We start from the raw sequence: 24,355 nt of genomic DNA on the forward strand, positions 1-24,355 counted from the left end.
TTGAAGCTTTTGTGCTAATTATAGAAGTATATTTAACTGATTCTTCAAAAAGAGTTCCTAACCTCTAATTCTGTAGAAAACAACAATCTTCTTGTTAATTTTCAGCAAAATTAGGGGTTTGTGGCTTTCAATAGATGACTAAATTAGACCTTATCAAACACTCTTCTAGGAAATCCTGATCCATAGACTGCGATTACCTCAAGGAGTGTACACAAGGATCTGCATTTGTTTTGCAACATTAGAAATCAGTGCAGGATGGCAGTTTGTCGTTGGATAAAGTGAATGTCAAGGATAAACTCAGCTTGTCTTACTGGTTTTGTGTCTCTTTTTCTGGTTTACCTCATTAATCTGGCTTTTAAAAGAAGCCGGATAGAAAATAAGAGGATGGTATCTGTTATGTGTCTGTGTTTGTACACTTATTTTGATCTGGTTTTTAATGCTTTTTAAAATGTAAGTGAGAAATGGACTCAATTTTCAGTGTATGGCTCTTTACTTAGCAGTACTGAGACCCTGCACAGCTTTCTCAATTGCAGTAAAGCTATTGTGTATGTGCCAGCAGAGCAAGGTAGAATATGCTATGCTCTAAGGCTGATTTTTTTTTTCTTGATTCCCTCCCAGTTTTGTTAATAAAACGTATAAAAACATAGCTGTTGTATAGTCAATATCACCTGTTGTGTGTTTTTAAGTAGCAATTGTAACACAGTAATTGCTCTTAACCTCCAGTCATGGGAAAACGGTTGCTTTTATGTAAGGCTGCTGTCTGTTTGGGTTTCCAGGACATGTACACTTCCCGCCCGCCCCCCAGTGTTGTCCAGGAGAATTCAAGGGGTTAGTATCTTTGTTCAGGACTTCCAGATGTCTCACAACAGGATCAACGTTCCTGCACATGTCCCAGGGCGGCTCCATGACACGTAGAAATCTTAAGATATACTCATCGGCATGTGCAGACTATGAGGGCAGCAATTGGTTACGGATGAAATACACTGCGCGCTACCCCAATGGTTTATTATACTGCACGGCAAACCTGCGGGGCCAACCTTACAGCACAAGCTCAAGGCACGTGTGGCTTTGTGAAATGAAACCAGCCACTCACTCGCAGCCTTGCAAGCAGTCTCTGGCTGCGAGTGATTCAGTTACTGTCCTGTGCTGGAGCTAAGCACGGTGGGTTGGCTCCATCGAGACAGTTGCCTTTTCAAATACATGAGCTCAGATAGGAGGCCCAAATCCCAGACTGGCACCTTCTTGTCAGCTATGATCGACTACCGGAGAGACATCTAGCACGTCAGAGAGCTAGAAGGGTGGGTATGAGTTTCTTAATCATAGCCAGCTTAACTTGGAAAGATCTGAACCACCCTCATTTTCCTGTGAAGTGGGAATCATTTTTCTCTCATTGGACTTAGTTGACGCCCAGCAGTTTTCCTTTCCTGAAGTGGAACAGAAGGGCGGGACCAGGTGCTGGTCACTACAAATAGCTAAAGACATATGCTGAAAAATGTTTCATCCAGATTGTCTGGCCTTTTTCTGTCTCCCTCTCTTTAAGATGCCAGGAATGCAGTTTAATTTCCACTCTTCTTTGACCGTCGATCTCTTGTCCTGAGGGATGTTTGTGGTCTAGGAGCAGAAACTGCACCTGCTTAAAATACATTTTGTGAAATTAGCATAGAAGAACTTGAGCACAAATTGGCAGCCTTCGTGTATTAATTCTTCCAGGTGTGCTAAGGAAATTACAGCCACTGCTATTGAGTTAGTGGTAGAAGAAATGAGATATAACCCTTTTTGTCCAAGACAGTTGAAAGAATCCTTTGGCTTTTTATTCTGAAAACATCTGTGTGGATGTTGCCCTTCAAAGATTTCACAAGTAATTTCATGCAGAGGCAGAGCTGATAGCGCTTGTTTTACTGATATTAGCATCTCTGCGTGGCAGCAGCTGTTTATACAAAAAAACCCCACATACCTTTTTGGTTTTTTGCCCAGAATTGAGAACTTGCCATAACACTGAATGGATTTTGTGCATGAGATTTTAAGCAAATATAATTAAACTGTCATTTCCTGACAGCTCATATATGAGCCTGTTTGACCACAATGGACTTTGTTTTTGTAAACACATTCAGAAACCAAAAGTTAACAACACCAGAAACTCTTAATTCAGTAAATTGGCCAACATTTTATAGCTGTGGACTAATTCAGTAGTGCCTTAAGATACATATTTAGATATTTTGTTAAAGAAAGGGAGAGAAAGAATTAGGGATTACAACACCTGCTACAAGGAAGTAAAACAGGTATTCTAAAAAAAAAAAAAAATTATATATATAGTTCCTCTTCTCCACTGGTTATTCAAAACCAGAAATATTCTGCCAACACATGAGAACCAGAAAGTACTTCCCAGTAGGAGCCAGTCCAGTTGTCATGACTGTTGCATTTTGTCATACACCTTTTCCTCTTGTTCAACCTCATACATGGAAACAGACTTCCCAAGAAACTCACTCCCTTTTGGAAGAATAAGAATATTTCTAAGTATTTTTAGGATCAGAGCTGATAGAACAGTTAAACCCAAGAGTATTAAAAGAAAATGAAGAAATGCTTGTGGACTTGGAAAGATGATGAAAATTGGAGCAAAGATATGAAATGTCATCTTTGAGTCATGGGGGGGGGGGGAAGAAAAGGTAGATTTTGCTTGTAATACATGAGACCTAGCAATGGTTCTCAGCTCCTTACTCCAGATATAAGCCACAGCACACTGGCTTGTTTTTTAGGACAAAAATGATACTTTTCTCTCCAATACAATAACTTCCAGTTGAGAGCGAGCCTTAACACGCTCAGTGATTGCCCACAGTGTGGATAATGGAAGAGCAGGAGTGAGGACTGTGCTCCAGAACATATCTACTCTGCAATTTAGCTATGACTAAAGTTGTAATTACCATTAGTTCAATAAGATTTCTATCTTGATATCGTTTCTTCAAAATATGGAATTCTTAATTAATTCTCTCATCTCTTGTAATACTGTTGAACTCTAATGAGCGGTAGCATTTTCTGTGGGGCAGTAATGAGAAAATAATGAAGGAATAAGTAACAGATCGAGCTGATATTTTGTGTCTAATTGGTGAAATATCCTCTTATTCCTCCTAGGGCAAAGGTGAAGAAAGGTGTGAACGTTTTCAGTGTAAGAGCCAGCAGCCCGTACTTGTGGGACATCAGAGAGAGCATGGATTATACCGAGAAATATGCACCAGCTGTTATTGTTTGCCAGAGGAAATCTGCTGCCTCTGAAAACAGGTAGGTCATTTCCAGCAGTCTATCTTTTAATAACTAACGGTTGTTTTTCCTTTTCAAAGCATTTTGCTGTGATTTTTAGTAAGTTTTATTGTGGTGCGTGATGAAATGCTTTTGGAAAAGCTGTGGCTGTCTTTATTTTGTAGCGCGTTGCTAATTCTACCACGTACACTTTGAACAAAATATTAGTCAATCCTAATACTCAAAGGAAGTTAAAACTAGCAGGAGATATTGTTTTCACAGAGTATTTAGAAGAACATGTTTCATACCTTCAAATTCGGTTGTGACTAATTTAATCTCTTGAAATTATTTGCTACCAGGCATTATAGCAGGGGGTAATTATAGGGCTCTTTGTGGGGGGGTTTTTTGGTTTGGTTTTTTATTTTTGCTTGGGGTTTTTTTGGTGGTTTGGTTTGGTTTGTGTGTGTTTGTTGTTTTTTGGGTTTTTTTTTTTTTTTTATCCAGAGGAAACGAAAACGTATTCCTAGTATCGAACCCACATTTTTGTTGGTGAGATGTATATAAATTTTTAATCTGCAGAAGGGAATAGATTTTCCATTTTCCATTCCCATTGTGCAACAACTTAGATAGGACACTGACCTGTCTTAAACAGCCTTCATCCAGCAGGTGAATGTTCCTTTTCTAATCACAACTGATTGCTTTAATGAATACGTTTTTATATCATTTGCTGCTTCATGTTCATTGTTTCTGGAATTGTATGTCAAGTGCATATTTATAAGGATCTGACTGCCTGCGTAGGTATTGTGTTTGGCATTGCTGTTAGAAAACTTGCCATATAACATGGAAGTTCTGCGCTGTGATTTACTTCTGAAATTGTACAAAATCTTGTAGGCTTTGGGGCTTTATTTTGTGGTTTAGAATTTTAAAATAAATACCTTCTGAGCCTAATAACTAGGAAGTTTCATGTCTTTGTAATCTGGGTGTATGAAAAAAAGAGGAAGGGAAGAACTTCCCTTCATAATCATGACATAAATCACTTTCTCCTTATTATAACTCAGATTCTACACAATATCTCTGCTATAGTATCCTGATTTTTCTCATCTAAACCATATATTGTCTCGTACCTGACAGAATTTTATTGGTCAAAGCAGCAACGTGTATATAGGCCAAGGTCAGGGCTTCCTGCTGTCTAGCACAATCTGTCAGACAGATTCTTTAAAATCCCAGTTCAAAGCTATTTGAAGACAGTGTGAATATTTTTATTGACTGAAATGGGCATTGGATCAAAATCAAAGATTACTTCAGCGATGAGTTTTCCATCACACTTTATCTTGTTGGGTCCATACAGTGCATTTGCCTGATTTCTCTACCTCATCAGGAAAATATAATGCAACCTCATGGGTGAATTGAAGCTCGGCAACTTATTTCCCTTCACTATTCATCCTTCAGTGGCAAGCCTTCAAAATGACCCCTCGTACACAAAAAAATAAATTATGATGTCACTTTTCATGCAGTGGTTGTGGATTCGGTGTGCTTTCACATGCTGAGTTATAAGCATTGCTTCATGTTTATTAAAAGAAATGTGAGCTCATATACATATTAGATTTTACTGGAAAGAAAATCAAGTGAAGACAGGGTATATATGTAACTCTCATAACTTCTGGTTTGACTCATTCCATCTGAGTTTCCAGTTGAGATTTTGTGGTTTTCTCACTTTTGAGAACTTCTGCCTCATTGTAAACAAATGTAAAATATTTGCAATGTTTTATTCAGTATGTTGTTTTCCTCGTTAAATTTACTCATATCTGTTTTGCTATTCATTTTAAGAAGTAAGATCAAGCATTATATGGGGAAAGAGAGTGTGCTCAATGTTTTTTGGGAAACAATTTTTTCCTTATCTAGACATGTTTGATGTCACTAAATATGCACAATGGAGAAGAGCTAAATATTGATGTCTCCTACCAAATTGTTTGCCTCCATAGTTCATTTAGAAGTTCAACAAACTCTGTTTGCATATTGTTTAATTACTCTTAAAAATCAGAGATCTGATTACATGAATGCGAAGGTGGCAATGTTAATTAACTAAAGATTCAATACCTTTGTGTTTCTGATAGTTTTACATGGATCAGAAGATAGTGTTAATAAAGCTAACTTACTGTAACAGGTGTAATTTCACAGATTAAGGAGGCGCTTGTGTAAGTGACAAACTTAACCAGGAGGATGCCTGAGCATTTCTTTATCGAAGTTTGAAATATATCAGTCATTTTATTTAGAGAGGTTTTGGCACCGAAAGTTTACCGTAACAGGATTAACATATAAATATTATCACAGCCAGCAGGGTGTTTTAGAATGAATATTAACAGCAAATATTATGAGTCTGTATGAGAATAACTAATTAAGCCCATCTGTCAAATATGATTTGAAGTTCTTAGTGCCTTGCTTATTATGGGCTTGCGACAGTGTTCCAGATTAATGGTGAAGCAATTATAAAGTTCTCCCCAATTCTTCTGATTTCATTCTTAGGCAAAAATAATTTTGTAACACACTAAATTCTGACCCATGAGATTATTAGATGGTCTTAGTACTTGTAGCATCTGTACAGCACTTCTGTTCTTCTCTGTGAAGCATCTACCTTCCATCCCTCTGTTGTCATGTAGATGACCAAAAAAACCAAATAGAAAATGGTGTGATGCAAATTAATCAGTGGCTCAGAAATGTGACTTGGGAAACACTTAAACACTGACTGCATCAGGGAGATACATCCTAATATGTGCCATCCTTTCCTTAATTCCTTTGGAAGTTGGCTGATCTTTCTTTTTCTTAATTCCTCATGTAATGAGGTGAATAGAATAGAAAGATGAGGTTAAAGGAGTACTGCATTTGTAGAATGTTTTCTTGGGTTGGTGCTGTTTCTCATTGTACCTGAAATTGAGCATCTCTGCCGTGCTAGTGGTGACTGAGAAGAAGAACAGTCAAAAGTGGAAGATCTGGATTCCTGCCTGTTCTTCTCGTGTTTCCTGTTGGACTGGAAGCATGCCAGGTGGGATGGGTTTGGGAAATTATTGAGGTGGCTGAAGATGCAGATTTATTGGATTTTCCTTGTCTGCAAAACATGATTGATAGCACTTTCCTGTATCCATAGCTGCTGTGGAGACATTAAGCAAGATGTTCTGATATGACACTAATGGGTGTCATGATCCTCTTAAAATATTTTATTCATGTTTATATTTTTGGGTACAAATGTTTGTTATTCCATTGGAGAATACATTATTGTTCTCTGTGCTTATGGCAGGAATGAGGCCGTTGATCCAAGCAAGTGCAAAATAATTATAGACAAAGCTTGGCTATCTCTGAGTAGAACCTTAATGTCTGGATATATGCCCGTTTACTGCCTTATCTCCAAATGTATTTGAACTATATCATGGATAAGCTTTGCTCAGCAATTTCCTTTTCCCTATGCTTATTGTTGGAAATGTTACAAAGATAGCATTTCTTTTGATACTTTTCCGCTTGCACTTTTGGGTTACAGTTCTAAAGCATTGAAGCAGTTACTGGCTTATGCTGCCTGAAACCAGATGCTGGTCCTGCTATTAGTAGAGAAACTTACTTTCATTTTGAACTGCGAGTGACTGAATCAGTCTGTGATAATATTGACACAGTAAGAGACAATGACAGTATTTTCCGGGCTATATCCCTCATTTGATCCTGCGTGTTTCATTTTTTCATTATACCATATTTCAATGCTTAATTTTCTTAACACTTTTATAATACAAGAAATTAACTTGATATTGGATAATAACAGGGGACAAGAAAACGTATGGCAGCATTGCCTTTGATTTTCCTACACAATACTTTCTTTTTATTACATTTATACCATTATCCTTAGTGCCCTATATTTCTCATTTTCAAATCTAGTTATTTAGCATTTAGTTTTCATGTTGTAACAGCGGTGAGCTATCGCCTCATTCTCTTACTTGTTGCATCTGCCAGTACATTTCATAGACTCTCAAGAGTGCTATAATCCTAAAATGCTTCAATTTCAAAATTGAATTTCAAAAAGCAACAAATTTGACATAAATAACAGCCTAATAGCCACAATAATTACATTATGTCTCTTGCTGGTGTTCATCAAAATGCTTCATAAAAATAGTTTTATGTTTTAGATCACCATTAATTTTTTTTCCTTGCTGTTCATGTGCTCACATGACTTTATCAACTAGAGGTATGTTATTGCTTGGAAAGAAAATTTTCTACTCAATGGAATTACAGAAAAGATGCATGATGTAGCAAAAATAACTTCCAGTGAATTTTGTCCCACCACATCATGTGTGAATCACATGAGCTTGAGTTTATCATGATGAAACAAAAGCAAGAAAAAGACTGTAGATATCGTGCATGCTTTCAGATGGGATATATTCAAGTATGATATTAAAAAAGCTGGACAGGCAGAGTGGGCAAAGGGTTGGGTTAGGCTGTATGTTTGGGTATTTTTATGGCAACCCAAGAGATTATTTGATTTTTTTTTTTTCTTGAGTAGATAAAGCAATATACGAATTCTGAGCAAAAAAGATTTCTCCTGTCCTTTTTTTAAATACTGTTTCTATTATTGGGGGGGGAGGGAAGGGACATATCTCTTATGTGGTTCCAAAATTACTTTCTGAGAATAATTATTCAGCCCTAAAAAACTGGCTATTCATTCAGCATCTTTGATGCTGATATAATATGTTAAGATATGTATTATTGGGCAGATATGTTAATTTTATTCTGAAATACCAGAGTTTAACTCCATTTATGCTTCCAAGGCATATGGTAATGATCAGCTGTAAACGTATTTATCCTGGGTAGCTTTAGAGTTTCATACTGTGTACCATTTGGGTTTTTCTTTTACCTTCCTGTGTTATTTGAAACCTCTAGGCTTCTAAGAGTTTATATGTTGTGATGATGTGAAACTACTAAACATCTCGGAAGTCACGTTTATGTTCCACTGTTTGAAAGCAATTAGTCACAAACTTCTATTTCTCATTTCTCATTTTAAAACTTAAATGTACCCTCTGAGAGAGAACCCTTCGAGATGCTGAGGCAAAAGAAATTTGTATGAACCAAGCCTCAGTGCATCATTCTTTTACATGCTGACCCGCTTTCTTCATTTTTTTTTTTAAAAAGAAAACCATTTTATTTATCAAGAAATGCAGAATCTCTCTTGAAATCATCCTACTCAATGCTAATATACTAGAAAAAAGGTTCACGGTTATCATCTTGAAGCAAATCAAAAGAAAAGAGATGAAATATTAACCAACGACTATTAGATAAAGGTATTATTAGCCAACTTTTTCACCTCTATGTTTGAAAAAGTCTCATTCATTTAAAAAAAAAAAATTGCAGGAAAGCACTTCAAAGGCATGTAGATAGTCTTCTGGCATCTTAGAGGTGGACTCTGTTCCTATCTCTCTGACATTTACATAAAGGAGATACCACAGGGCAATTCAGCTGCCATTACGAAGAAGAAGAAGATTCCCTTTAATCTCAGCTGAATTTTAGGGTTCTCCTTAGAGAGGAAGGCTATTCCTGTGGTCTTTTGTTTGTGAGCAATAATGTTATCGGAAACGGGAAAAGTGACAATTAGCATTGAATTGCAGACGCTGTCTTTTAAGTGGTTCAAAAAAATAAAATGAAATAGAATTCCCTCATTCAGGGATTATCCTTTTGAAATACTAATGTACAGTTATATAGCATTTACCATCTCCTAACGGCTTGCAGTTGGTGAAATTCATAGCTACGTCATTGCTGCATGCATATCACCTTAAGGAAAGCGGTAAAGGTGAAGTACCCCTAAAACGTAACTTGACACGACTTAACAGTTCACAACAGGACAGAATACTCCGGAAAGTAAAGGAGATTATCAGTAGTGCCTGTACCTTTTTATACCACTATGGTGTCCCTTCATCACCTGTAGGATTTTTTTTGTGCTGAATGGGAGAAAGTCGGACACCACCTCTTTAGAAGGGTACATGATAAGCAGAGATCGTATAAGGGCTTTTATTCTACTTTGTGGTCAAGTGCAAAGAATAAGAACATGCCAGAAAGTTTTAGGGCAGAGGCAGGATTTATTGCAGCACAGCTGATTGTTGCTTTATATGGTTTTAGCAACGCAGGGTGAAGAACATCCTTTAAAATAGTGCCTCATGTTTCCAGAATACGTGGATATGTTGACTGTTTTCTCCTGATCTTTACCGCTCCTGCCCTAGCTAAAAGTAACTGAAAAGAGTAATTGAAGCTTTAGTTACGTAGCTGCTTTGATCTGGTACATATTGCACCCTTAGCTTCTAGAGGTGGTAGTGGGGTCAAAAGGGCTCAGGGAGAGAAGGCCACCTTTTTCAGCGGCAACCCAGAGTCTGCAGATTTTCTAGGGCTTGAATTCTTGAAGCAGAGAGTTGGGATCACTGTCACAGTTATGCCAGCTCACTACACACCCCAGGGAGAACTGGAGTTATCCACGGTCAGCTCTCATTGCATGTGTAGGAATAACGATAGAAATTATGAGAAAATACAATAAACTGATAAAGATGTCATGTTAATTTGAGAGGGTTTTGCGCTAGGTCTAATTTGTCTTAGAATCTGTGGTCATTTTCTAATGCATTATTATTTTTGGCTCTGCTTTTGTGACAGTCTATCCCAGGTGGAAAATAAGTCCAATGAATAATTACAGACAGTAGTGACCGCAGACTGGTGTCCTAATGGCCTAACTGGTCACAGGCCAGTAGCCGTTCACTGACTGTCTGCCATCTTCAGTATGGATGCCTCATCCAACTCTTCTGTCCATTCCGGGCTGTCCACCTCTGTATATCCAGAAACCCTGGGAAGAAATTCTGTATCCTCTACAATGTCACAGCAGAAGACAACCTGAGAAAGTGTTTCTTAATTTGAGTTGGACCAGTTCCATGTTTCACATATGCTGCCATCAGCATAACCTCTCCCAACTCACTTCAGCTGTGACCCCAGGGTAGAGCTTTGAACAGAAGGAATTTTGGCTGCAGGAAGCGTGCTTGTAAGGAGGGATTAATTTAATTTCCTGTCCTAGCTCATCTGAAAGCAGGGGGGGGTTTATCCCCTTTGTATTTTTGGATTAAACTTTATTGATTTTTATTTTACATACAAAAGTAATCATGGAAGGCAAGGATCCAATAAGTACTGCATATGTGAGGTTCCCTAATGATACCAAAATTGAATGTATAACAGGTACTCAGTATTCCCTTGTTCATGATCTTAGCTAGGAATTCAAGAAAAAGCGTGCTGTGTTCATCAATAGTTACTGTGGTAGCTCAAAAGGTTGAGGTTTGTTGAATGAACCTGAGAAGTCCTGGGAGAAATTCTGATGATTCCTGTGCTCACATAACTAGAAACTATATTATAATGCTTACATGGGAGAAGGCAGAGTTACATTTTTGGCATTTCAAGAAGTTCTCAAGACACAAAGTTGTTTATGATGTGCTGGTAATTAGGCTAGTTTTCTTTGATATATAGTACCCTCTATAAAATGAGGTTCTATAGCACGATGATCAGCATGACTTTGCTAAAATGCCTGGAGTTGTCTAGAAGGGAGTCTTCTGGAGATACTCTAATTGTTCAGATTAAATGATCTGCCTCTATGAAATCTGCAAACAATAAATAATGTTAGGTGTTTAATCCCCTTTTATTGAAAGTTCTTGGCATGCAGAATGGGGAATCAAATAATTTGAGGGAAACAGTCTAAGCTTAAGTAATTTGCTGAGAGAAGTCAAGTTACAGAGAGGGCAGATCATTCACAGATACATTGGGGTTTTTGTCCTCTCTTCTCTCTTTCTCTTTGGGTGATATGCAGGTGTTTTATGGGTATTTCTGCCACCTCCCTTGTAGAGGAGATGCCCTTCTTTCTGTATGGTGTTGAAGTAGCTAAAGGACATTTCCAGTAGTCTGGATAACCTCATGCATATTTAGTGTCTTTATTTTTACCCTGCTGTTATCCAGTGTGATAAATATAATTTTAAACTTGAGGAGGAATGATTTCCCATAAGAACTTTAAGGATTCATCATCATCATCCTTGCTCTGTGTTTGTGGTACTCAGCACTGTAGTCCTTAAACTTTTAGTAGCCCCAAGGCTCAAAATAACAATTCCAGTGGGACAAAAACAGTTTGCTACCTATTACAAAAGAGACAGCAAGTGAGTAATCTCCTGTCTATTAAAAATCTAATATTAAATGCAAAAGTGTGTCTTGTGAAAGTATCTCTAATGGTGCTGTTGATTTTCTTTTCCTTGGAGGAAATCTTGTAAGAAGTAATACTAATTACTGAGAGAGCTGGAAAATGAGCGGATGACTTAAAACACGAGCTGAGGCTGAAAATATGCCCGTTGCTGTTCAGGCATGGGGGTTCCCATTTTTTTGGATGAAAAAAGTCATTAAATCTAGTAATCACATGTAAATCAACATACAGCAAAGTATGGATCAGAAGGTTAACAGAATTATGTAATACAGTCTAGCATCCATATAAATCGTAAAACTAATCCTAAGTAAATTCCAACTGCAAGTGCAAGGGTGAAGGTCACTGGGCATTTGAGTTATTTTATGGCTTCAACTCTTAATGTATAGATTTGATGACATGAACAAGCTAGGATTGCAATATTAAAGATCTATGGGTGGTTTATATCAACTGATGATGCAGATATAACTCATCTTCTAATTATTTCACCCTGGTCACCTCTTGGCCTTCTAACCGCCTCTAATAGGGTAACATAGGGCTGCTGCCCCAGCCTGATAGAGGCGCAGAGAGGACGTGGGCTGAACTTTTAAGGACAGTTCTGACACTAATACACAACATCACCTATTAGGGTTTATGTGCATGCAGTGAAATGGGGTTACATAGCTAGGCTTAGGATGAGCTCCATATAAGTTGATACACTGAGCAGGGAGCTGCACTGAGCTAATCATTAAGACAACGCAAAAGTCAGCGGTGCATTGTTTTATGACCCCCTGTAACTGCACAAGCCTTAATAACTTGCCCCGGTCATGTGGGAAGTGTGACAGAGCAGGAGTTGAACGGAGATCTTCTCATGTGTCAGCTAGTCCCTTGAGAGTCAACTTGCACCAAAGGCTGCTTTCTTTTTCTCTAGTCAGGAAAAACCTTCCCTCCCAGGAGTTTATATAGAGTTCTCTGGAACTGGCAGCGTGCCTTAGACCTCTTTTTGAAGAGTTTCTGTTGACTTCCATACCAATAGAAGAAATTGGGCTTTGTTAGGGTAGTAGAATGCCTTGTCTTTGTGGACATCATTGATTCCACCATACGTATGCACACACACACATGTGAAAATCAGCAACAGGACAGAAAACTGAGGTGTAAGATTCCATAGGCAAAGCTGTCTGTGTGATCACTGGATATTTTGGGTTACATGAAAGGAGTGTGTAATGTGATTCATTCCTCCCCCTTCATGGTAATCTGCAACAACAAGCAGTACTTCCACCTCTACCACACACTCCATCTTCTGCAACTGTTTTCCAGCCTAAGGTGTAATCTGGAGTACAAATTTTTAGTGTTACAGAGAGCTGTTTTAATGTTCAATACACTTTCAACTTGCACCTCTGTTAAAGTCTGAATCTTTCAATTTGAAATCCATCCTCATTGAGTAAGTTCATGAATCATGTGGTTTATGAATAATAGTTTGACGCAAAATTGAGCATAGAAATGCAGAGACAAGCTGTTACATAAGAAATTATACAAAACTACGTTTTAGTGTGTGTAGGAGTGGGGAACTGGGCTATATCTTCTATGGCAAATAAGGGAGCCAGGAAGACTGGCTTGTTGCATGATCCTTTGGAAAAGTACAGGAATCATTACAGGGTACGTTTCTGTTTGTTACTCAGGAGCCCTGAGAGCTTTTCCATGCAAGAAGTGTAAATATGGTTTCATACTAGGTACACTTTAAAATTTGAGTAACTGACAGCTCTGCTGTTTTGCCTTTGCTACAAGACCAGCCTAGGCTGGTCATGGCGCAAAGTCACAATCCACTAGCAAACGTAACCATCTGATAAAGAGTCCGTCTACCACTTACTCTGCGCTCACGTTGATGGTACAAAGAAGATGAAGGGATCAGTTGGCTGTGATGTCTCTCTGGTTGAAATTCATTGTCAGGGTGGTAGTTGAGGGATTGCCTGCACTTATGTAAATGTGTTAATATTATTCTTAGTTTCAGGGATTACCTGAAGCTGGTATTCAAATGTGCAATTAGCTGAATGGATGAATATCTCCATCCTTTCTTGACGTAAATTTTTCTCTGGCATATTGCAAGAATGCATGCCTGCCTTTTCCTCCTGTGGAACAGGATAGCTATTCAATTTATCCTGCCGAAAGTGAGGCTACATTACTTCCATCTTCTGTTTCTTACTCTGCCTTTCTAAATCAACTGTAAAATCAATCCCAAAGCATCTGTTTCTGATATTTATATAATTCCCATTTCAGCTATACCTTAATGCACCAGGGTCTCCATAGGTTTATTTAGAGCAGCATTGGCAAGTGCAGATGCGCTCTTATCCCGTATTAAAGATGAAGGCCATCGTACCAAGAGACCAAGAAATATATCTGTGAGGCACAGAGCAGTGCCATGTGGAGATAAATGGGCCAACTTGAGTGTGACACAGTGCCACATGCTCATTCAGCAAGCCCTGGTCACAGAACGAGCAGTATCTTAGAAAATAGGACTGTATCGTATCATACGTGGCATATCACTGTGAGCTCAGAAGAGTGTGAAGTGCCGAGTGGAACTTCTTAATTTTCAGTTTATTTGAATATTACATTTAATCTTATACTAGAAAGAAAATAATTATCTTGAATAATTTTCAGTCCAATTAATCTATTCCTAAGTGGCAAATATTGTACCTAGAAACAGATCGATTATGAAGTGTTTCCTTTGAGATGCATTTTCCTGTTAATTGTAGAAGCAATTAATTTTCTTACAGACACATGGAGATCTGTGTGTGAAAGTAGTTAAGGCAAGGAAAGCAAAAGGCATAGAAGAGAACAAGAGACGACTATAACAAAATATTATCACAGAATTAATAAATATAATGTATGCACAATGTGTTATATATGTTGTACATACATTATGCATTTGTCAACATCCATGACAGAGAAGCTTTCAAAAGTTGCAGAAATTAGGACATCTTAGAATTACTCTTGCATGCATATTCATTAAAACCAGTTTTACTTACATGAACACATGGTACTTTTTTCATAGGATTATGGGCAGAGAAGAATTTGGCAGACAAACTCTGACAAGTCTCTATATGATGTGTTTTTCAAAATAACATCTCCCCCTCCGCCCCGAGACTTACAGTTTGGAAAAATGTGGGCAGATTTTTATAGGGAAAACAAATTGCAGTTTTGCATTTTGGATGCAAAATCCAAAGTTTATCCAAATATCCAAACGATACGTCCCTTGCCAATTTTTGAGTCCTCACTTGAAAGCATAAGAAACATCATAACGGTCTTCTATTTTTTAAATGTTTATTTCCAATTCTAAACATCTTTTAATATGAACAGACAATGCTGTTCTCCTAAACTCTACTGCACGTGGCTAAATGGCTACAATTTTAACTTGGTTTTCCCCAAAAGTTTAAATCTAGACACACCCCTGACATGACAATTTGTATCTGAGTAGCTTCATTTTTGGCAAGGTTGTCAGCTACCAAATGGAGGACTGTGCAACAAATAATTTTGAATGGCCTGAATTATTTTTGTAGCTATCAAAACCACAAAAAATATATTCCCGTACTCTCACCGATCTCTCTATTTTATGTTAGAGATAAGCATTCACACTCAGTGCATACATGCTGTCTATATTGCACTTCTTTTTCAGTTCTAATAGATTGAATCAGGTTTGATTTTATGCACATTCAATGCGAAGAACTCTGTGGAAGAGAGGGGTTCTGGGTGTATTCTACATTTGTTTTACGTATTTTAGTGAGAGAAATGCCTGATTGAGTCCTTAAGAGAATTACAATGTCATGATGAAAAATTACTATTTATTTAAAAGTCAAGACTTTGTTCTCAGAAACAACATGACAATAAATCATTTGCAGTGGCTCTAAGCAGCAAATGATCGAGGATTTAGCTGTCTCTAGCGCATGGGGATAAATGCACAGTTTCAGAACTGTAGCCTTCCGATCAAGCCTTTGAGATGGTGGGAATCAGCAATTATTTTGTAAAAGCAGTATTTTGCTCTTTACTTTAGGTTTCTAGTTTTGGCACTCTCATTATGCTTATGTAACTCTCTAGAAAATATCTCCTGTTCAGGGGTTTAAGGGATTAATCCTGTTTATGAAAAGAAATGCTGCTTCTGCTTCTTGGATAAACCACAAATAAAGATTTTACTCTCCAATTGTAATCACAACTTGTAAACACATTGAGAAAGTCCTAATGAACTGCTAATGATAATCCGGATGCCTCCGTCAGAAACATACAAATTATAGAAGAATTAAGCTACAACAGAATGCACAATTATCAGACAGGTGAAAACAACTCTTAAGTAGGGGAATTATTTCCTGGCAAGCACAATCTTGTGTATATAGATCTGCTGGCCAGCTGGGGTGAAACTTGATGCTCTCATCCCCCTTTCACTTGGGAGACTGAGTATTTATTTATTTTTTCCATAACAAAAAAATACAACAAATGGAACTTTTGGAAGTGGAGAAGGAAGAATTGTGCTGGGGCAGAGTAAAGAAAGCAGATATTTAGATGAAGACTAAGAGAAAAAGCAATGCGTGTATTATAAAGACCCTTGCAATGCAAACACAGGAAGGGCTAAATTACATTGCTTGATTTGCAACCCTAACATTCTTTAATGTAGTTTTAATAAATGCATTTGTTTTTCTATATTCCAGTTAGATCAGTCTGTAAATCCTGCTAAAAATTCTGGTAGTAGCAGTTGAAATACTTTACCGATGGATGTTAATATTGTGTTGCTTGGTCAGGTTTGCCTAGTTCTGTAGCATTGGAGCTATGGATGATCTGCCTTTCCCACTCTTTAGGAGTCTTCCTTTTAGCTGAGGTGCCAAACAGAGGGATTCCTGGGAACTAAGGCAGAGATGTGGCCATTCACTCACCTGTGAGCAGAGCAAAACTCTGTGTGTTTGAGCCTTTGTTTGGTTCACCCTTTCTGTATTTACCTTTCCTGCAGAGCTGCGTCGCAGGTGGGGACGTTACCAGGGCAAATGTGTACTGGGCACTAACAAAGCGTTGCCAGAACACTGCCAAAGCGTGAGATCGGGCAGTGGGTTAGCGGGGAGGAAGGGAACGCCGCTTTCCTGATGGCACAGGAGAGAGTTAATGATGATGCGGGTGGGTGTCAGGTTCAGTACCGCAGCATGCATGAACCTCCTGGCCAAGCTGTGAGGCACTAATCTTCCAGTGAAAGCAGATAGGCTGTTAAGACCTGCCTGCTGCCTTCCTCTAAAATCAGGGCAATTACCAGCTACAGTGTGTCGTGCTGTAGGGAAGGTTAACCAGAGCTGTTTTAAACAGTCATCTCCCAAGGAACAAGCAATCTGAAGATCGTTGTTTAAACATCTGGCTGTGGGGCGACATTCCATTTTTCACGGCAAGTTCTAAGTCACTCGGACGCTATGGTTTTAAGAAGCAAGAATCTGTACTTAAATCTATCAGAAAAGTAGCATTTTTGGTCTGTGAGTGTGCAGAACTCTTCTGTTCTAAAATTAGAAAGTCAATTTGTCTGTTAAGCCATGGGAACAAGAAGCTCTACATGCCCTCTGAAATTAGCAATGAAACAAGCTGTATTGAACTCATCTATAGCTTTACACCTTCAGGGCAGTGGCTGGAACCAAGATAGACAATATTTCTCCAGGCTGTCACAGTTATTTTATAAGAGGAAAAGCAGGAGATGGAGGAGAGAGTTGCTTTGGTCTGATCTCTAAATGAAATAACCAGCTTAACTTTTTAAAATCATCCAGAAGATTAAAGGACACTTCAAACAGTCTACTGTGTCAAATTTTAATTTATTCTGCTGAATCTTTCTTCCTTAATTGTCACAAAACTAAGACATTAAGGCTAACAGAGTCATGTGCTCTGTTAAAAGGTGCTGTTACTTTAAAGGAAGGTGTTACTGGAGACAAGGAATGCAGAGGGAGGTCTTCCATGTAGTATAGACCTAGAAAAAAGAATTAAGACAATAATTTAATACTTTTTTTTTTTAATGGGTAGTACTTGGGAAGGATTTAACGTTATTGTAGGTATGCAAGAATCTGTATCTTTTTTGCTATAGTAGAAGTAAGTGTCATTGCAGAGGGCTGCTCTGAGAGGTATTAAGCAGACGTGAAGGCACTGACCATAAGCAGCTTGAATTCCCAGAGTCTTCAACAAAACTTCAGCCTAGAGATGTGAGGATTTTGAAAACTCCAGAAACTTTCAAGGAAAAAACGTGATGTAGTTGCAAGAAGTGCACACACCTTTTGCTGGTTCCTTCCTCCCCCTCCCCCCCCCCCAAAAGGCCTGGGTAGAAATTTGAAAATAAATTAGTACAGCTGCATATCAAGCCTTGAGAATTATTTCTATGGCTAATAAATAATTCAAATTCAGTTACATATATGTATGCAGTATTAGGCAATTGCAATTTCAATATGTTGTAGATTAAATTCACCTTAAATTTGTGCAGTGCTAACCGCATCTCAATGAATGTGCATAAAGATGTCAAGTTAATTTTTCAAGCTTTTTTCTCCTAAAATACGAGGTTTTTTTCTGTAGCTACATTAGGTCTTAATTTACATACTGTTTCTGCACTCTGTGGATATTACTTTCTTTTTTGTTTACACGTCAACAATATTCATGCTTTCTATTTTTAACATTATTATATTCCTCCTATTTTAGAGAGATGTCAACGGGCGAATATATATATTCAAGTACCCTAGCGTGCTGTGCAGATCCCTCACTAATAATAGGTGTATGATGGTTTTTTCCAAAGTAAAGAATTTATGCTTACTTATGTCATAAATACAGCTAGCAGTACAATACATGTGCTAACTCAAGAATACGTTTGTCATTTTTAATGAAGTAAATAAAGCAAGTAAGCTAGGTCAATTTTTCCTGAATTTCATTGTTTTTTCTTTGGGAAGAAAGGGGGATTTTAGCCAGGTTTTCCAAGGAAATGAGCCTTATGCTACCATGCTGCTTGTGCACGTGTGTTTTAATTCTGACAGCAGCATAGCTAACTCAGATGGTTATATTCTTATATGTTTCATGAAAATAGGCAGACAGTAGAGGAAAAAGACATTAGAGAGTCCCCAGGCAGCTGAATTCTTATCAATAGCCAATTATGGAAAAATCTTCAGTAAGAGCTTGTACTTTCTTGGACGTGAGAGTCAATCAACCATGAGACAGAGCTCTATGGGAAACGAGCTTGCTCCATCCTCATGGATCTGCTTCTTTTTCATGCTTACGGTAATGTCCAGAAAATCTTGCCTCTCTAGTGCAAACCTGGCTTCAGTGCATAACAACTGAGAGTGTGTTGTAATGTTGAAAGGGCCCTTTGTCAAAAATAAGGTAGGCTGGATTTGGAGTTCAGTAAAGGTTCCACTTTGATGTATCCTAAAAGGAGGAAGGGGGAAGTTATCAGCCTAAAATGCTGTACAAGCCTTACCAAAATGTTAATGGTGTGGAAGCTAGAAAACGAAAGCTGGGCTCTTGGGTAGAAACTACAGTACAACTTTTACATTTGTGTGAATGTAGCCTATGACCTAGAATAATAGTAATTACATTTGTGTTTTAATTTAAGTGCTCCCAAATCTTCTAGGCTTTTTATCACCAGGATGCCTTCCTGAGCCAGGTAAGCTCTGCTGGAATGCAAATAGTCCTAGGGAATCCTGCAGTGGCATTGTCTTTCCCAAGCGCAGCTGGGAAGGCTGGAGACAAGGAACTGGGTAGATGAACAGTCACAGAAGCAACCACCAGACGCCTGTGGGAGCTCAGGGAGGCATGTGGCCTTGGAGCTGCTACAAGTGTGTTGTACAGTGGGTGCAGAGGCCTGCCTTGCCATGGCAGGCTCCACACAGACACAGCAAACTGTAGCCCCTCTTCTGAGGAGCTGTGTCTTAGCTGAGACCTGTGACCACAGGCCTGTGGTGCCAGGCAGTGAGATACTCTGTTCAGGATGTGGAACTGGGAAAAAGCTAAAAGCCAGATGTAGAAATTTCCCTTTCACTGGAACGCAAGGGAGACATTTCCATCGCTCTTGGCTCTCCTGTTCAGTGCCAGTACAGGTTTGTTTGGAGGGCTGTGCTCTCCGTTAGAGCTGGGCTATATTCTCCACTGTATGAGGACGTGAGTGCCGTAGTCTAATGCTCCCAGTTCCAAGGACTGAATCTACCTGGCTGCTTAACAAGGAGCTACAGCTGCATCCTGATCTGAATAACATCTTCAGTACTCTGTGCAGCTGCCCTTTTCATCCTCTCTTCATTTTTCCATTAATTAGACTTATTTATAAATACATCTCTCCTTGTAGCACGCTCAAAGCTGAGAGCTGGTAAAACATGGTTCAATATAATCCAACTGTTAAAAGATACAGGCCCAGTCAAAGCATGTTGCTTTAAGGACAGCCACTGGCCTTAGCTGAAATGGGCCAAAGCACATGTGCTGGGGTCACTCCAGAGGCCCCTGGATGAAGAGGTTCAGGGCAGAGGAGTTGTACGGGGTTAGGACAAGCAGCGGTAATGACCAGCGCCTGTTCCTCTGAGGTGAGGAAGTTTCTTGCTTACACCTCCAACCAGGAAATTTGTTGCTCCTCTCTCAGTTTCTCAGGAGGATGCAAAGTGCAGCTGACTCGGAGCATGAAAGCAGGTGATATATCTGGAGTTTGAGAAGCATGGGGTTGCTTAAATGCCTGTTGGGTATAACAGCTGTACTTGATTCTGCTTTACAGCAAGGGAAAGGACTAGGTAAGGCAGAATGAGCCCTTCAGGGGTTAATATTGTCTGAACCCCACAGTTCCGCCTGAACTGTGATGAATGTGACAGTGTACACTTTGAAGAGCGTACAAACATTAGCTGTGGCATGGAGGCACACCTTGCTACCTCTCTTTGACTCCAAAATCTAAAATATAAATTTTCTCAAGAGGAAAATGTCTTAGTAGTAGGGAAAATGGAAGTCAAATCTTCAAGGTTAAAAAGTTCTGTCTAACCTTTCACATCATCGCTCAGAAGAACTATTTTTGAAAGTTAATAAACCGCATGCGTTCACCTCATACAGCTATTTCCCTCCCTAAACAAATTGCTGTTATTGTCAAAACTACAAATGTAGGCATTGTGATCAATACCATCGTTTTATGAGCTGTCAGTAAAGGGACTTGAAGATGCAGCTTTGCTTGATTGTCTAGGAATAAAGATTGATCAGCCCCGTTGCTTCTTCTGTATAGATCCTCAGTTGATTCACATACAGTATACAAAGCAAAGCACTATCGCCTCATCCCTCTTCAAAATCACATAGTCAATAGCTTTTCCTCTGTGCATTTCTGCAAGCACTTTGAGAGTACAACCCCAATTAATATGTTAAGAAGGGCAGAGAGGAGGAACATGTTTTGGTGTTGGGGTCTTCCCCTGATAGAAAAAAGCGATTTTAATTCCAAACTTTTTTGGTTCTGAGCCAAGACTGTTAGATTTTACTCTTTCATGTTTTCTTTTATTGTTTTGTAAATGAAGACAAGAAAAAGAAGAATACAAAGTGATAATAAAAGACTGCTGGCCCACAGCAACTGCTGTATCTTGTGAGGCATTTTGGGACAGCAGTCAGTGTCATATGCTGTTCCCATTGCATCAGTCAGAGAAGGCAGGTTGTTTTAAAGGCAAATTAAGTCCTTGTATATCCTGTTGTCAGAGAGTTTGCTGAACATAATTATTTCCAATGGAAGAAAGGGGTATTGGCTGAGCTGTGCTATTTTCACAGTATATATTCAGTTACCAAATATAAGTATTGCTGTATTTTATAACATAGGTAACTTAAGATGCGTGTGCATGATGCAAGTCACACAGTGTCCACAACTTATTTAGAGCTTAAGTTAGTTAAGAAATTATGTGCCTCAACTGCAGATTTGTAGTGGGGGAGGGGGTGGTGTACGATAATCTTCCTATTCATTGTCTGCCATAGTAAAATTGTGAGCTCTTCAAGGCACAGTTGTCTTATAATGTGATACTTGGATCTTACAAGGTAATTGATTGGTCTCTGTAGATGCTACTGTCATCCAAAGAATAGCACTGATCATTTGGGGCTGGCTAGTATGGATGAACATGTAGGTAGCTAAATAATAATTCATGAGGAAACCCAGAATGTTTAGGAAAGAAAATGTCCGGTCAGATGTTATAGGAGTAGTGCAGTGGATTGTAGAACGAGATTTACTAGCTAATGGCAGAGGAAAGGCGCTGTGACTCGGACACCGAGCTTGGCTCTGCCATGAAGATGTGGTGTCACGGTTTGGCTGAGCTAACGGCTGCGCCTACTGAAGGGGGGGAGCACCTTCCTTCCCCTCCTGCTTTTTCCTTGTGCCCTGACCTTACAGGGAGCTGGTGCAGGCATGTAAACTGCCGGAAACCAACATTATAGAAATATGGTGTTAGTTCCCCAAAATGGCTTACTGAAAATCCCGTGTGAGTGCCAGAAGGAGGGGAGGAGCTGGAGGAAGTAGCGAGGGTACCGAGAACACAGCGAGTCAATGGGCATGGCCCTGCCAGCAGCAGCTGGAAGTTAGCAGCATCACGCTGGGTCTGCCCTTAGACAAGTGATGATACATTCATGGCTTAGTTCTCACATATAAGAGTGGGGACGTTAATACTGTCTAGCTCCTAAGACTGAGGTGATAATATTAAGCATTACATGCTTAGTGTATATAAAAGCTTTTGAAAAGCTTGGATGGAAGGCTTATAAAAAACAAATAGAAGATATAGTGGACATCATTCTGTAGCAAGTCTAACAGTCCTGCGCTTAACTATTGGTTTTCACTGAATCTTTTCCTTAGGCACATTAACTTCACTTTTATAGTCTATCAAGAGGCACCGTATTTAGCTCTCCCTGTTCAAGGTTCACTGACCTATAATCCTACTGAAATGGAGTGGAAAGCCCATGAAAATTTCACTGCATTTGCACTCAAGTGGCATATGGCCATGGTGTTAATCAAAAAAAAAAAAGAAAGAAAAAAAGTGAGTCCTCGAGTCTCCATGGAGACTAAGCATACTGAAAGGGGTGGGAGTATAAAATATTTTCAATCTTAGGTTGAAATGCAGAGATCAAAAGTTGTTCTGGTTGGAATGCTGTGCAGATGTCAACATGCCAAGTTGAACGATAAGGTATTTTGCGCAAATACTTTGCAAAATAGTTTGGATATGAGATTAAGAGGAAATTTCCTGTACTGTTTCTAATGGGTTACTGGAATAGATCTTGATGTATATTTTCTGTACCTTTGTCAAATTTCTACCAGAATGCATAAGCCAGAAAGTATAATACCTGTCCTGGCAATAAGGAATTCTTGTTTTACAAGGTAACATTCAAATTCCTTTAGAGGATCATAAAAACTAAATAAAAGAAGATCCAGCAGAAATTGAGACATTCCATGTGATTAAGATGTCTGGCTGGCAAAGAAGCCTATAAAATAAGCTTTCCCAAACACTTGCCTTAGGAAGGGAAGAGTGAGAAAGAGTACTACGTGAAAAGTATTCCCCAAAATGGAATAGCAAACTTGTTTTTGTTGATAGCTAGTAAATTTGGTTCAGTGCTATTTTTCAGTCATTTGGAGAGCAGGAAAGCATAGCCGATAAAGCGTTACTGGGGGGGAAAAAGTCACATTACTGGTTAAATGAGAAATGGACAGCAGGAAAGAATGAACATTGTAACTTTTTGTTCCCAGGTGAATATAGAGGTAATATATTGGTGACATCCAAATAGCGTGTTTTGCATGATATTAGCAAAAATGCATGCTAATGTGAGTTCTGGGATTGAAAAATCACTAATTTGACTTTCTCCATCTCAAATAATCACATCCTGTAGAATGATTCATACATAACGTTTAAGGTCAGAACTGTGACAGCATAGCGGCTTACTTTCCCTCTGAAAAGTAAACCGGTCCATCTGTAAGCAGCAGAACTTCAGGAGCTTGGTTTGTTATGGATTTGTGTCCCACATTTTTTTCATCCTCGTGCCCTTCTGCAGTGCTGCTAGTATTATACCCTCCCAACATCCTCCTCCTTCCAGAATTCCCAGCTCCTTCCCATGTTCCCTCATTACAAGCAAAACAAGCGGGCAACATCTCTTGTTGAATTGACACTGACGCCGTCAGGATGGGACTGACAGATAAATGGACAGACAATTTGCCTCTGTAAGATTATTTCTATGGGAAAAAGAGGTTAAAAAAGAACGGAACCATCTGGCTGTTCTTGTTGCTTATGATTAGGAAAGTTTATTGAGTCCCCCGTAGCTTATAGTGGACAACACTAGCTTCTTTTATTTTTTTACATATGTGGATCTGTTGCTATAAGTTCTATAAATAGAGCCAAAGATGTCTGTACATTTAGTAGACCAAGAGGGGGAAAAAAGAGAAAGAGAATTCAGAGGGGAAGATGGTTGAGAGGTTTGTGCAGACAAGTCCTCCTATTACTGATATGGATGCTGCCTTGCTGACTTTGGAGTCCTCGTTTATTGAACAAACGCAAGAGGCAGTTAAGTATAAAGTATGAAAGGCTTTGTTGTCTTGTCCTCTTTGGGTCTGATTGTGAATTTGCTTGAACAAGGGTTGTGAGACTGAATCTTCTTACTTTGTGATGGAGTTTTGCCAAAGATATAACCTCAACAAGATTTCTATATTAAAGTATTTTTTTGAGTATTATTCAAAAAAATCAAAAAAGGCCCTGCCCTCTCGGTACCGTTAGACCACAGCTGAACAAATACATAACTGGGGGAAGACACAAAAGAAAAAAAAACACACACAAAATGCAGAAATATATTCAGTTCAGTATTGCTGTCTGCCTTGAAATTGGTTTCCTCTGTCAATAAACAACTGAACAGATGGAAAAGGTCTGAAACAAAGGGAAAATATTACCTAACAAAAAT

At 38.8% G+C, this 24,355-nt stretch overlaps 1 protein-coding gene across 2 annotated transcripts in view; it reads left to right on the forward strand.

Moving 5' to 3' along the window:
• Window positions 1-24,355, forward strand: part of TMEM132D (transmembrane protein 132D) — a 264,071-nt gene that overhangs the window by 103,324 nt on the left and 136,392 nt on the right. For both annotated transcript variants that reach the window (XM_076352935.1, XM_076352936.1), the window contains exon 3: window positions 3,127-3,273. In XM_076352935.1, the coding sequence (XP_076209050.1) occupies window positions 3,127-3,273 (147 nt within the window). The remainder of the gene's footprint in view (window positions 1-3,126; window positions 3,274-24,355) is intronic.

The sequence above is a fragment of the Aptenodytes patagonicus genome, chromosome 15 (assembly GCF_965638725.1).
Source record: "Aptenodytes patagonicus chromosome 15, bAptPat1.pri.cur, whole genome shotgun sequence".
Lineage (NCBI taxonomy): Eukaryota > Metazoa > Chordata > Aves > Sphenisciformes > Spheniscidae > Aptenodytes > Aptenodytes patagonicus.